Source organism: Clinocottus analis, unplaced genomic scaffold (assembly GCF_023055335.1).
Source record: "Clinocottus analis isolate CAN_PGR_092001 unplaced genomic scaffold, fCliAna1.0.p SCAF_22, whole genome shotgun sequence".
Lineage (NCBI taxonomy): Eukaryota > Metazoa > Chordata > Actinopteri > Perciformes > Cottidae > Clinocottus > Clinocottus analis.
The window spans coordinates 1367572-1381759 of record NW_027175954.1 but is presented as its reverse complement, the minus strand read 5'-3'; the positions used below and the strand labels follow the sequence as shown (position 1 = coordinate 1381759).

The following is a 14188-nucleotide window of genomic DNA, read 5'->3' as shown; positions in this document are numbered from 1 at the left end:
GACTTTTTTATTTTTATTTTTTACATTTGTAAGGGAATCCTGGTTTTGGCGCCACCAGCAGGTCATGTTATCTTTCATCCAGTGGACTTTAAGGACATCTACATTATGAATTGTTTTTGTTTTTAATTTGTACAGATACTAATGCACGTGTCTTCACAGGATCGATCCTAACTTTGTGGACCCAGTGGTGGAAAGTAACTTCAGTAAATGTTCCTTCATACCTCAAGAGACTGCCTGAAACAAGTCTTTTGGTATAGAAATAACACGTGAGCGCTAATTAATAACACAATTGATATATTTTTTTTACCAATAAGGACAAGACTATAATATTACATGTAATGCAAGAAGTCAAAGTGTTACAATTTGAATTTTTTGAAGTATGTTTATTGATGAGCTGTTAAACGAGAACACTTTGATAGACTTTAATGTTGTTAAATGCAATTTCACATTTTTGTGAAATATGTTCCTTTTCTAACATAAAAGTACATCATCACAGTCTTGCAGCCTTTATAAAATCTCGTACGCTAGCCAGCAACATCTAGATCACCACCAAATTAAAGTAAGTTTAAATTCCCAACCATCTAAAGAAACATATTGTATATAAAATAAAAGTATGATTCACAAACTTCTGCCGAGGTGAAAGGATCCCTTATATTTATAGTTTTGTTGTTTTAATGCTTTTTAGCCTAATTTTACAAACAAATTATATGATTATCTATTAAAACATGTAGCGTTACACATTACAGTACATAAAAATATATTCTATAACTAATTCAATTCTTCTCCACCTCCACCAGCGACAACATGAACATGCTGCTTACTCAATGAAGCCTTTCATGACGCAACACTTCTGCATATTGAGTAGGACTGCCTTTACATTTGTGGCATACATTCTTGTTGATAATGCATTCGTAAAATTGTACTGATATGAAATTATGAATGCATGTTGATGGAAATGGAATATTTTCAATGTGTGGTAATGATACTTTTGTTAAATTAGTTTTTAATGACCCGAATATCTCTTTCACCCCTGACAACACAGCTTTTCCAACCATCTGGGTGGAAAAAAACAAACAATCTGCTGCACAAAATAATAAAAAAATAATTCAATATTTATGCATTATTTTGTATGAAAATATAAATGATTGAAAAGAAACATCAATTAAATCGAAAACTGATAATAACATGTTTATTTGATTTATATGTTGTATAATTTAACAAGGGCACGTGGGCTTTTACATGAATTGTTGAAACATGGAATGATTGTGTATGATAATGCATATTCATGTCTGATATGTCGCGCTGCCGTCACTAAAACCTTAATAAAAACACAAATGTTTGCAATACCGTCATACAATCTTGACTGATTCCACCAGGGAGGCATGTCCTCTTCTTCATCCAGAATCAGACATGTCTTGAATGTCGAATGTGCGTTTAACATTCCTTCATCCTGCTTTGATTTCTGAAGCATCTGGCGCAAGCGAGGAAAATTTCTGGCCTATTTCTGCAAGATAGACACGGGGAAAACCAGAGCCAGAACGGAGAGACTGTCTGAACCTGCTGCAGGAAAATGACGGGTCCTCTAAAAGTCTAAAGCAGTGGTTCTCAAACTGTGGGGCGCGACCCTCTAGTGGGGCGCGGAAGTATTACACGTGGGGCGCAGGGGGCAGATGCAGATTCTTAAAGAATCCTTTCTTAATCCCACAGTGGGGGAATTATTCTCTGCATTTAACCTTCATCCTTAGTAGTGAAGGAGCTTTGTGCTGCTGTGAAGCTCTGGGGCTTCAGTGCCTTGCTCAAGGACACTTCAACATGAAACTATGGGGAGAAAAAAGGAACCCAACCGGCTTCCTTGGTCATCTTTTTTGCTAAATATGAGTTATTTTTTGCACGTATATAACTTTATTTGCATTGTTTTAACAAAGTGGTTGCACATGTTGTCAGATGGAGCGATCTGGTTTTCTTGGAAGGAATTTCAATTTTCTTTAATCTGTTAATTAAAAAAGTACGGATTGAGGAGTCTCAAAAAGTTGGACCATTTTGTTCCCATGTTGTCGGGGCGGTGGGGCCCGAACATTTTGCTTCCTCTAAAGCGGGGCGTGACAGAAAAAGTTTGAGAACCCCTGGTCAAGAGAGACTGTGCTGCTTGGAAACACTGCACCTCTTCTCCACAGAGGGCGCCAAAAACAACACAAAATGAAAATTGTGGATATTGAACACAGCGGTAAAAACACAAAAACCCTTATATACGGAAACTCTCCTCACCTGTCAGATGAAGTGTGAACGTGATCCAGTCGATGCACAGATAGTCCGGTTAAAGTCTGCACGTACATGTAGCGACCGATCGGATCTTCATGGCAATGGTCTTGAGGGAGTATTGCTGGCCTTTCCACATTTGCCAAGAGTTTGAGACGGAGTCATATGGGATGGCACCATGAGGTGCGTACATGCCGGTGGGGTTAGCCGCGTGACACTTATTGTACCAGAATCCTCCGAGATAATGCTGAGCGCAGTTGTTTTCCCACATGTCCAGATCTTTGTCAAACGTGGTGAACTTCATGTTGTTGTGGTGCATCAAACTGTCCCCTGTAAATACAATCGGTTGAATTAAAGTTGAAAAACATATATATATATATATATATATGTAACTTAAATTATTACCCTCACACAGCTGCTGTTTGCTGCTCTATTAATGATCTGAATGTCGTATAGCGATACAGAGAACACCTTTAGTTACTTTTTAGATTCATATCTTACATAAAAACACATGTACAGTACACTAAGAAGATTAAACCAGTGGTTTCCAGTCATTTTGGTTTGTGTTACAGCCTCAAAATGCTTCATTTAAACCAGGTAAGAGGTTAAATTATCCAATATTTCACAAAAAATAGCTTGAAAAAAGATCCAAAAGATGAATATGAATTTGTGAATAATCTCAAGACCCTTCAGATGTATGTGGTGGGATCCTAACCCCGAGGTTATAGCTCCATATAGCGGACAATAGATTTATTTGTCTCTGAAGAGACACATTTTGGCGTCACAAAAATCAAAGTGAAATGTCATTGGCTGTTTTCTAAATGATTTAAGGACTCATCTTTATTCAAGTCTAACAAATAATAAAAGAATAAATAAAATAGAAAGCTTTTTTTCCACTGTGAAAAGACTCTGCAAGTAAATGTTCTGCATTCAAAACACTACTTATGCAAAAATATGTGAGTATAAACTGCAAAATGTACTTCACTTATGAAAAGTGAAAGTATTAATTGTGCAGTCAAGAGTTCCATATCAGTGTTTTACTATTAAACACGATGCTGTTGGATTAATGCATTCATGTCGCTGTAGCATTTCACAGCTGTAAAAAGACAAACTTCTTCATTTCAATCTATGCAGCAACGCATCTTATTCTATAAGATCCTCACGTGTTTGTAGCGTGGCCGACCCGTGAGAACCGTGCACCTTTACAAAGTTTCACGAGCTCAGAAAAAACAGCTCCGTTTCCAGCTTGATCCAAGCGGCTGTTTAAAGAGTTTATTTAGCTTAAGAAGAAGGAGAATAAAGTCACTCCTTGGCATTCAGTTCATCACAGACATTCAACACCAAAACATGAACGGAATGAGAAATTGCAATCTGAAAAGTAGCAGAAGTGGAGTCAAAAGTACAATATTTCCCGAGTATACTCGCATTTGCAGGCTCCACATGTACTGTACTCGAATAAAACCCATTTATACTGAAACTTAAAAACATTGTGTACTACTGGTCCATCGCCCCTTTGTCCCAAAGTCCCACAGTGACCCTCACCTGCCTTTCCGCCAGCGAAGCTGCCCAAGTGAAGCTGGTAACCAACGTGCTCAGAACCGATTGAGAAGGAGGAGTACTGGGCGGACGTCTTCTCTCCCTCCCAGTCCTCCATGTCGACCCGCAGCTCGTTCTTCTTCCTCATGGTCAACAGGAAGATGTTTTCCAGGCCTGTGGAGGCGCACAAAGACCCGCGTTCATTGCACCTCCCCGCACCGAGGCCCTCTGTGTTTTACTTAACCTTTTCCACCTCAGGCGGTCTCTCGGTCTCTCTATCGAGTCTCACACGGCGACATACGATGGTGTCGAACGTTGTTTTCCCTCAAGAACTCACCAAGCCAATATTCTCCGGCCACATTCCCAAACCCAGTCTGATAGTGTTTCCAGGGCCTGAAGAAGTTTTCAGTCCCATCGATCCTCCTGTGAAACACCTGAGAGGGAAAAACGGGAGGAAGAGAGAGATGTGAGGGGTTTACTAGCTAACGTTACGAATCCGTTCTTTATAAATATGGACAACCTCTCAGAAAAGGTTTGAGCGCCAAAACATTTGACATATGACAAACCGCACAGAGTTGTTTTAGCGTCCTCCACTGGAAGGCTTTCAGGTCCGAATGCTCGACTCGAGAACGACACTGCAAACTCTTTCCTGTCAAGGCTAAGCTAATTTTGAACTTTTACTGAGAGCTAGTTCTTTCAATCCGTAGCCGAGCAGATAATATAATGAAATACAGTCAAAGCTGTGTCTGTTTCTGATACAACTGTGTTGTGTTGTTGCAGTAGTCCAGAACAGACACATCCATTCAAATCAACGTAGCAGGACGGTCAGAGCGGCGGCCATTTTTATTGCCATTGTGACCCGTTGTAGCAAGCCATGGCTGTCTAAAGCAGTGTTTTTCAACCTTTTTTTGCGGCACATTTTCAACAATAAAGTTACAAAATGTCACATGTAGCATAATATAGCATACATGGTAGGTAATTATTGCGCTACCTACTGGCATGGAAGAGTATTTTATTACTAGGCGAGCCACTATATTGCATGCTCAGACGCTCAATAATGGGAAAATGATTTGCAGAAACTGAATAATGTTTATTAAGTAAAAAATGGACGCGACACGCCTGACGATGTCTCACGGCACACTGGTGGTTAAAAACCACCGGTCAAAAGGGCGGTTAAAACAGTATTGTTTTTTGTTTTTGTCATTAAATTTACTTTTGATAATTTTTTAAGTGAGACATCAGCTGCGCAGATTTGTTTGTGTAAAAGTTATGATGAATCTTTAAAAAAAAAAAAAAAAGCTCCACAGCTGTGCGATAGCCCAAGGGAAGTCTTCATTATTGTAGTTCAAATCTACCCACTGTAGTTTGAACTCCAAGATCACCTGGATGAACCCGTCAGAGGTAAAAGATGATTTAGTCGTGTCCTCTCAATGAGGCTCTGATAAAAATCAAATATAATGGGAGGAGTACTGACGGTCCATCGGCCCCCGTCGGTGTCCATGTCGCAGTGGACTTTCAGCGGCGTGGTGGGGCCTCCTGGGTAGATGGTGTACAACCCGCTGGAGCTGGTGTTGTCATGCTGATGGATGTCATCGCAGTCGATGGGCAGATGGAACTGGGAGTCGGAGTGAACGGAGGCCGCGAGGACCAGCGCAGCGACGCATAACGTCACCTGGATGTGAAAGAAAAGAGGGATTTTATGATATCTACGCCTGTAGAGTTCCTGCACTCGCATATCACAACAAAAACAGGTTAACCTTTTGGAAAACCGTGCACGAAAATCCTCCCGCGCCAATTTTAAGTCCCAGCATGCCCCGAATCAGACAATCTTTTGGCATAAAATACGTAATATTTTTCCATTTATTAACCGAACGACACAGTTTTTTGACTGAAACTCCTTCGTAACAGGCCGAGGCTTTGTTTTATTGGGATTTTTGTTGCATATTTTGATTTTTCAGGTCCTAATTTTTCTGAAAACATGTGTTATTGACTGCTCGAGGAGGCATTTTGGGGGAATCTGGCTCACATCATGCTGGATGTGCTGGAAGTGTTTGTTTTTTTTGAAGATATACATTTTTTTCCCAAGACTTTGCTGAACAAATAAATAAATACATGAAATAAACACAAGTATTTGAATCAATTTGAGTTCCTATGACGAGTCAAACACAGGGGAAAAGACAAAATTGGTTCCACTGTTTTCTACGGGTTAAATAACAAATGTCAGGCGGATTGAATTATTGTGTTATGTAACAAAATAAGGTTATTTGTAGTAAAAGAACATTTGTAACGCCGCTTAAGTGACGACTCGTGTTACGATCCATCAATCCGTTTGTGAGAATCTCAGCGGGATCTTCTTCCTTTAATTAAATTTAAAAGGGCACTCCGGCATTGTATTAGAAACACCGCATGAGTATTACGTATTTTATTGTTCTGCGTTGGTTTTTCATTTGTTCTCACAATTATCCTTCACTGCAAAAACAATTTAACGTATTTTAATAATGTGTGTGAAGTAAACAACAACTATTTTACTCTTTGTGTTATTTCTTTCTTCTTCATACTTTTCACTGAGTGTGACTCGAGGAAACTGGCGAGTTACATCGCTGGAAGCAAAAACCAGTCACAGCGTTTTGTTTCTTTCTCTGCTGAGTTATTCTGAACTCGTCCCGCTGGATGTTTGAACTGCTGCAGCGTTCGTGTTAATTATCAGTCCAGACCTGAACCTCTGGAGCAGAGGTCGTTGAATCGGGACTGATTTAACTATAATTCATGTTAAAAACACTGCAATCTATCTGCATCTGTCTCCTGCGCTGTTTCCTTTGACATTCTGATAGTTTATTTCTTTATTTCACGCCTGCTGTTTGTTTCAGCGAGTTCACAGATGTGACCTCTGGAAAGAGATCATATTGTCCTCACTGGGGCTGAGAGGTTAATGTGTAACTAACGATAAGTACTGCAAAGCCAACTATAAAAGCCTCAATATTAATCAACGACACCAACAATTACGCATTAAAATAACAATAAGCAATACAAAAATATATATGTCGATTATTTAACAATAGCAATATTACATTGTTAAATGGTTTAGGAGCTAATCAATTAGAAACCACCTGAACTTCCTGTCTTTACACATCAATCTACAATTTAATATATTCATTTTAGAAAACTATGAAACAGATATTTGCTTCACTGAATGACATTTGTGGATTTTAACATAAACTCAGCGCCGTGGTTTTGTTTTTTGAAATCTTGATAGTATAAAGCTGCTCCCACATATATTAGTAATTATATTATCTCTAAAGGCATTACTAACAATAATGCTAATCATTAATATGATACATTCTTCATTATAGCACACGATAAGAATGAGGCATTTCTTCACAAAATAATAAACATTATAAAAACAATTACCAAGACAATAGGAGCAGCATTTTGCTCTTCATTACAAAATGAAAAATAATTAGCTTTTAAATGTTAAGAGAAGCTGCAGCTCTCACCTGCATCATCATCATCATCACGGAGAGGAAGGTTTGCTCTGACTCGTGGTGCGTCCCTGTGAACAGTCTGCATGTGACACCGATAAGACTTGTTTCCACAGAACGATGACGTTCATCATTATTCGCAGAAGTTGCAGGTCATGCTGGTGCCTCACTGGTTCTGGGAATGTGGTGCGTTCACTACACAATCACACACAAGTCCAGAAAGCCGAGGGAAATGAAATATGTATTTTTGTTCAGAAAACTTGAATAAACATTTTTGTGATGTGCGGGGGAAAAAAAGAAGTTAAATCAGAAAATTCTCAAAGCGTTGTGGGGGAGTTGAACTCATGAGTTTACACTCGCGACCTCAGTATTTGAAGTTCAGAGAGCATTTTCTAAACTATTTGTCATTCACGCTGATTTCTAATGCGAAACGAGGGAAAGATATGTTACGGGCATCTGCCCGAGAAAGTCTTTGAATAATAACATTCGCAAACAGCAGAACAGGTCGCTTTTCAGTGTGAACGTTTGGCTTTCAGCTCCATGCAGCAGACGCCGTCCGGTGTGGAAATTAAGCCTCTTATGACACCGTGAAAGGTTAAAGGTTCTCGACTCGACACTCCCACACAACACCGGTGCAGCACGTGGTGTCAAACATCCAACTCTTCCTCCTTCCCACACATCGTAAGTGTTGTGTCTTGATATGCAATACGACATCACCTGCTCTGACCTTCTGCTCATGTGGATGCTTTTCATTTGTGTCCATCACAAATAAAAAGGATCCTATTTGACTTTTTCATCGGCACTGAGCTCTTGTACTTCACACAATGAATTCCTGAGCGTTTTAACTCTTGACCTTTTTCTGACGATATAGTCTTTGCATAGCCGGAGGTGTTTAAAAAAACATCTTTTTACAAAAGACAAAGCACTTTTGGGGCCCGCAGGGTTGAACCATATCACATTTTATATGTGTGGTTTTCGTGGAGAACATCTGAAGACAGAGCGAGATGAGTCAGCGTGTGCCGACCTCAGCATCGAATATTTTGGTTGGATGATGTGTCTCTGCCGGCTTCACATGACCTTGTGACCTCCGCTGCATTTCCTAAGTAACGCTGTAATGCTGCTATGGAAGCCCATCGCCGCCACAAACACTAAATAAATAAAAGTCCAAATTAAGATAATAACAACAAAAAAAACATTATTATACCATCAGCAGTGGTGGAGACGGCTTTCTTTGTCATACTTTTTTTTGTCATGACTTTTTTGAATTTTTTTGTCATGACTTTTTTTGGTCAACTTTTTTGTCATGACTTTTTTTGTCATACTTTTTTTGTCATGACTTTTTTTTGTCATGACTTTTTTTTGTCATACTTTTTTTGTCATGACTTTTTTTGTTGACTTTTTTTTGTCATGACTTTTTTGTCATACTTTTTTTGTCATGACTTTTTTTTGTCATACTTTTTTTGTCATTACTTTTTTTGTCATTACTTTTTTTGTCATGACTTTTTTTTGTCAACTTTTTTGTCATACTTTTTTTGTCAACTTTTTTGTCATGACTTTTTTTGTCATGACTTTTTTTGTCATACTTTTTTTGTCATGACTTTTTTTGTCAACTTCTTTTGTCATGACTTTTTTGTCATACTTTTTTTGTCATGACTTTTTTTTGTCATACTTTTTTTGTCATTACTTTTTTTGTCATGACTTTTTTTTTGTGACTTTTTTTTGTGACTTTTTTCGGGTCGGGAAGATACAGTGGCTGAGTTTGGAGGGGATCCCACCGCCGCAGACCCCAAAACACTGGACCGGAGGGATTATCCTGTGTGTGCCACGAGGCCTGATGGCTCAGCGAGGATGGGAATAAAAAAAAAAATGTCTGGGCTGTACCTTCAGACCTGGATAATGAAAAATGGATCAATAGATTCATGTTTTTTCAAAGCACAAAAGTGGGATCACCACCACGAGGATTGCCACGACAGACTGCCACTGCAACTACTTGAGGCTCAGACACCAAAAAAAAAAAGAGTCTTCGGTGGTAATTGTGGCCCATTTATTGGAAATAGACAGGAAGGCTTAATGTGTCATGAAATGACACATTAACAGCTGTGTGTGTGTGTGTGTGTGTGTGTGTGTGTGTGTCTGTGGTTTTGCTTCTTCCTTTTTTATTTTGGAGATGCTATCTCACTAAGAAGACATCGCTTCCTCTGCCACGAAGACGTTCAGTGAAAACTACTTTCAGACATCTTCACTGGCACAAACAGGTTAGTGCTGCTGGTATTTCATCCTCTCTTCGTCGCACTTTTACTGTTTCGATGCTGGATATATATATATATATATATATATATATATATATATATATATATATATATATATATATATATATATATATGGTATCTATCTATCTATCTATCTATCTATCTATCTATCTATCTATCTATCTATCTATCTATCTTGAGTTGATGGTACAGAACAACTCCACATTGATTTGAAACCGTCCATTTGTTCCTTCAGGTTCCTTTCAACTTGATCTTTTGGACAAGCAGATTTGTAATTCGGGTTCACCGTCCGTTCAAACAACCACACACACGCAACATGAGAGACTACGCAGCACAGGAAGTGACCTCATCCTTCAATCAGTCATCCGTCACGAACCAGACCACCTGTGCTCAGGTGGACGGCTCAGCCGACCTCTTCTTCATGGTGTTCCACAGCCTCGTGTTTCTGGTGAGTTTCATCGAGTCGGGTCCATTTCCTTCACACGGGAAATGACAGCTTGAGGAAATGACACTCGTCATGATTTCATTTTGTCAGTGTTTTTGGTGGGAGGGGGCACATGCGAGCCTTATCCCGAATAAAACGATAGATACTCATTGGGTGGGAAATGATCATCTTGTGTCCATCGGGTCGAATCCGAAATTCTTTGGCCCGACTGCAAACCCTCTCCGTCCTCTCCGCCGTGTTTCCTCTCCAGGTGGGTCTCCCCCTCAACGGCTTCATCGTGAATTTTTACTTCTGCCGAGCTCAGCAGAAGACGTCCAGCAGCATCACCGTCTACCTGAAGAACCTGGCGGCCGCCGACTTCCTGCTCTGCCTCTGTCTCCCGATCCGCATCGCCAAATTCGCCAGCAGCTCCGTCGCCGTCCACTCGCTCCACTGCAACGCCGGCCGCGTCGTTCTCTTCCTCAACGTCTACGCCAGCATCTTGTTCATGAGCTACATCGCCGCTAACAGGTGGGCCACTTTCAAGTTTGAATCCTCATCCTCAGTTTCCACTGGAGGGCGCGGCAGGCAATTGAAATCCTCCCCCTGTCCTCTGCAGGTATCTGAAGGTCGTCCGACCTTCGGGAACTCACGTCCTGCAGACGGTGCGGGCCGCTCACGTCATCTCAACGGCGACCTGGGTTTTCCTCCTGGCCGCGACGAGCATCTTCGCCGTCCTGTCGTTCCTCACCCAGAAGCCGATCACCTCCGTCCTGGCGAGATGCGACGACTCGCACAGCGGCCGCTTCAGCTTGCCGCTTCAGGTCGTGCGAACCGTCTCCACCGCCGCCTTCCTGCTGGTCCTCGTCTCCGTGCTCTTCTTCTACTGCAGGACGGCCCGCCGGGTGTCGCTGGCGCAGCGGCGGCGGCCGGCGTCCTCCGGCTGCACGGAGCTGGGGAAGTCCCGCAGGAACATGTCGGTGCTGGTCGGCGTCTTCTGCTTTTGCTTCGTCCCCTACCACCTGGTTGGCATCCCCGAAGTCTTCCTGTCGTGTTCCAACGGAAAGTTCCTCTACTACGTGACGGAGGTCACCATCATGATGTCGGTGCTCAACGTCTGTCTGGACCCGCTCATCTACTTCATCCTCTGCAGGAAGTTCAGGGCTCAGTTCAGGCGGTTTGGAAAGTGATGAAGACTGTTTGGAAGAGTTTAAACGCCGCGCTAATGCAACAGATTGCAAATAACGTGATAATGAATGATAACATAACTGGTCATTAGTAGTAATAAGTCCACATGATGCAATAACTTTTTTTTTTTTTAAAAAGGTGAGTTGGCATTATACACGAAAAACATGATTGTGAATAATGTAAGAAAGATTTAAATGAAAAAATAATAAGAATAAATTATAATAAAACCGCAATAACCGTTGTTAAAAAAAGAGGAAACATTTTAAACTAATATCCTAATTGTCAATAATGTAAACATTTTTATAAAAAATATTTATGCAAAAAATTTTTTGGAACAAATATGATTCGAAAAATTGACAATACATTAGTTTAAAATGTTGAAAGATAAAACAATGAACAATGTAAAACATAAAAAAAAACGACACACAATGTCACAAACAAGACAAAAAACACAATAAGTTAAATTGTTTAACTGCACATGAATGTAAAAACGTGTTGCTTGTTTCCGATCGATTGTTTTTTGTACATTTTCATTTCAGTGGCCGTTAAAATTCTTCATTTTCTGATCAACTGAAAAACACGGATGTCTCTTCCAAACTTCCTGACAATCCATCCAATAGTTTTTGGAGACTATTCTCTAAAAAAAACCTACAAATGCCAAATAAATGTCACTCGGCCTCATCGAGCGTCCGGACGCGACGTGTTCACCGCTTCATAAGCTCCATAAGCTCCATAAACTATTCCAGATGAAAGCTTATTTTGAAATGCCGACGTGGTTTTGCTCCTTCCCGTCTCAATGAGTGTGTTATTATAGACCCCAGCACACCTAACAGCATTGTAACACACACTTTTACTTTGTGTATATCTATCTATGAATGTGTTTGTGGATGTATTCTCTTTTTTTAATAAAAAAAAAAGCCTCCTGTGTTGTAAATTAGCCTTTCGCTACGAGCACTCAACACAATGCATCTGTTTTTTATGCATATAGATGTTATGATTATGGTGCCACTGTCGAATAAAGTCTAAAAAGATGAAGATGAAGATTCAATCTTCAATATTTCAGACGGATAATCCCAGTAACCGTTGTTATCTTAACATCAACTACATCGTGTTTTCTCTGACTTCAATGCAACAAGAGAAGCTGCGCAACTCGACAGGAGCACAGTTACACGTCCTCTCCTCCGATCTTCCCCTTTATCAGCACAGTTATTACTCTTCTCTAGCACAGAAGAGAAGAATCGAACCCGCGGCCTTCGCTGAATGATGAACCGAGAGAAGGCCAACGACGGTCGATCGTTCTTCTGTTCTCATATATTTCTCCGTCTTCTCTCTTCCATCTTTTTATCTCAATCTCTGTGTCGGGTAGCGCGTTGGTTCAGAGAGAGAGAGAGAGAGAGAGAGAGAGAGAGAGAGAGAGAGAGAGAGAGAGAGAGAGAGAGAGAGAGTTGTGTAGCTGCTGATCATCTGCCAGGTTTTGTTCCCGTCGACATGTAATCCACGTTAATAAATGGCTTTTGAGGTCATCGCGATGGAGCCGGAGGGAAAGCAGAAGAGATGGAGAGAGAGAGAGAGAGAGAGAGAGAGAGAGAGAGAGAGAGAGAGAGAGAGAGAGAGAGAGAGAGAGAGAGAGAGAGAGAGAGAGAGAGAGAGAGAGAGAGAGAGAGAGAGAGAGAGAGAGAGAGAGAGAGAGGAGGCGTCTCGGTGAGCGAGAGCCTTGAACCGGCCGTTTATTCCCGTATGTGGACAAAAGTACGTGAACATTTGTCACTTTTGTCACATTTGTGATGGTTCAATGAGATTTGGGAATAAATGAATGTATTATTTAACATGTATGTGTTTTAGTTGCAGTTAAATCAACGCGGCGCGCCTTTTAAAAACCCAACAATTTGTAGGCCCTTTCCTCGAAAATTGCATTCCCAAACTAAAAAGAGTGTGTCTTTGCAACCACAGCGGCCATTAGGAATAATGTTGTTATAATAAAAGGCTACACATGTGAGATGTTGTTCAGATGTGGACATGTCTGTCTATAAGTTACTGGTCAAGAGTAAATGAAGATGAGACACAGAAAAAAATGAAAAGCTTTCAGGTCCAAGAGAAAAAACTCTTTCAGGGTGATTATTTCTTTGAAATGATGGAGCTGAAAGGTCCAACCCCGATCATAGCACACCATGTGAACATTTCATATGTGAACATTTCATATGTGAACGTTTAATATGTGAACATTTAATATGTGAACGTTCTCCCTGCAAAGGTTGACGTTGATAAAGTGAAGCAGAACAAAGTTAGAGGGTTTAGTTCATTCAGGTGAGGACTCCAACATTTGCATTGGGCCACATTTGCGCACGTCTGTGATATTTGAATTTTTTCATGGACCAAACCATATATTTCACTTGCATATTGCTTTTGGTGTTCATTTCATCCAAATACAGCAGTGTGGGGCTTCTTTCTTCTTCATAAAGTACGCTATGATTCACAGTTCTGGGCGAGGAGTTTTTTAAAGGTTAAAAAGCAACAGTGTCAAATTGTGTTATTCATATTATATTTTTCTTATTATCACCTTTAGTTTGCTGGATACAAAAATAACCTTTATTAGCCTATTTCTGATTAATGTTTCATTAAAAAAATGAGGTTCATAGAGCCCTAACAGCCTCTAAAATGAAACAATGAAAGCCAGAAATAGGATTTTGAAAGTGAGTTAGAGGTTTTAATCGTTTGTCTTCGTCGTCGTAAACACATGAAATATAATCAATACGAGCATTGAAACAAATGACTGAAGGCCTCTCTCCATTCCTCTCTTGTAGCCGCGTGAGATGAACCAATTTGTGGACTTAAAACAAAAACAATGCGCTAAAAGACACCAAAATGCCAACACAAACATATTAATTATACCAGCTTTAGGTGATTTTGACCATAAAGCTGCTGTAGCTTTACGCTTTTAGCTTCTCTTATGAGAATAAAGACTAATCACATGTGCAAAAGCGTTATTAACGGGCTTAAAATAATCTGCGTGTGTCTCAACGTGTCCTGGAGGTCAG

General features: G+C 40.3%; 2 protein-coding genes across 2 annotated transcripts; one reads left to right on the top strand and one right to left on the bottom strand.

Moving 5' to 3' along the window:
• Positions 1-2314: 2314 nt before the first annotated feature.
• LOC137793120 (microfibril-associated glycoprotein 4-like) lies at positions 2315-7301 on the bottom strand. Its single transcript, XM_068589100.1, has 5 exons — positions 7287-7301; positions 5267-5464; positions 4130-4226; positions 3799-3966; positions 2315-2586 (listed from the first exon to the last, which is right to left on the bottom strand). The coding sequence occupies exons 1-5, from the start codon at positions 7299-7301 to the stop codon at positions 2315-2317; spliced, it is 750 nt and encodes a 249-aa protein (XP_068445201.1).
• A 2556-nt stretch (positions 7302-9857) lies between these two features.
• Positions 9858-11155, top strand: LOC137793318 (P2Y purinoceptor 14-like). Its single transcript, XM_068589409.1, has 3 exons — positions 9858-9989; positions 10237-10496; positions 10585-11155. Exons 1-3 carry the CDS (start codon positions 9858-9860, stop codon positions 11153-11155), a joined length of 963 nt encoding a protein of 320 aa, XP_068445510.1.
• The last annotated feature ends 3033 nt before the right edge of the window (positions 11156-14188 follow it).

What these genes read in the sequence shown, in the direction of transcription:
- LOC137793318 (XM_068589409.1), top strand. Translation starts at nt 9,858, where the DNA reads ATGAGAGACTACGCAGCACAGGAAGTGACCTCATCCTTCAATCAGTCA. An exon ending in TCCACAGCCTCGTGTTTCTG is followed by an intron (nt 9,990 to 10,236) that starts GTGAGTTTCATC and finishes TTTCCTCTCCAG; the next exon opens with GTGGGTCTCCCCCTCAACGG. An exon ending in AGCTACATCGCCGCTAACAG is followed by an intron (nt 10,497 to 10,584) that starts GTGGGCCACTTT and finishes TGTCCTCTGCAG; the next exon opens with GTATCTGAAGGTCGTCCGAC.
- LOC137793120 (XM_068589100.1), bottom strand. An exon ending in GGCCGGAGAATATTGGCTTG is followed by an intron (nt 3,967 to 4,129) that starts GTGAGTTCTTGA and finishes GCGCCTCCACAG; the next exon opens with GCCTGGAAAACATCTTCCTG. An exon ending in CTTCGCTGGCGGAAAGGCAG is followed by an intron (nt 2,587 to 3,798) that starts GTGAGGGTCACT and finishes TTGTATTTACAG; the next exon opens with GGGACAGTTTGATGCACCAC.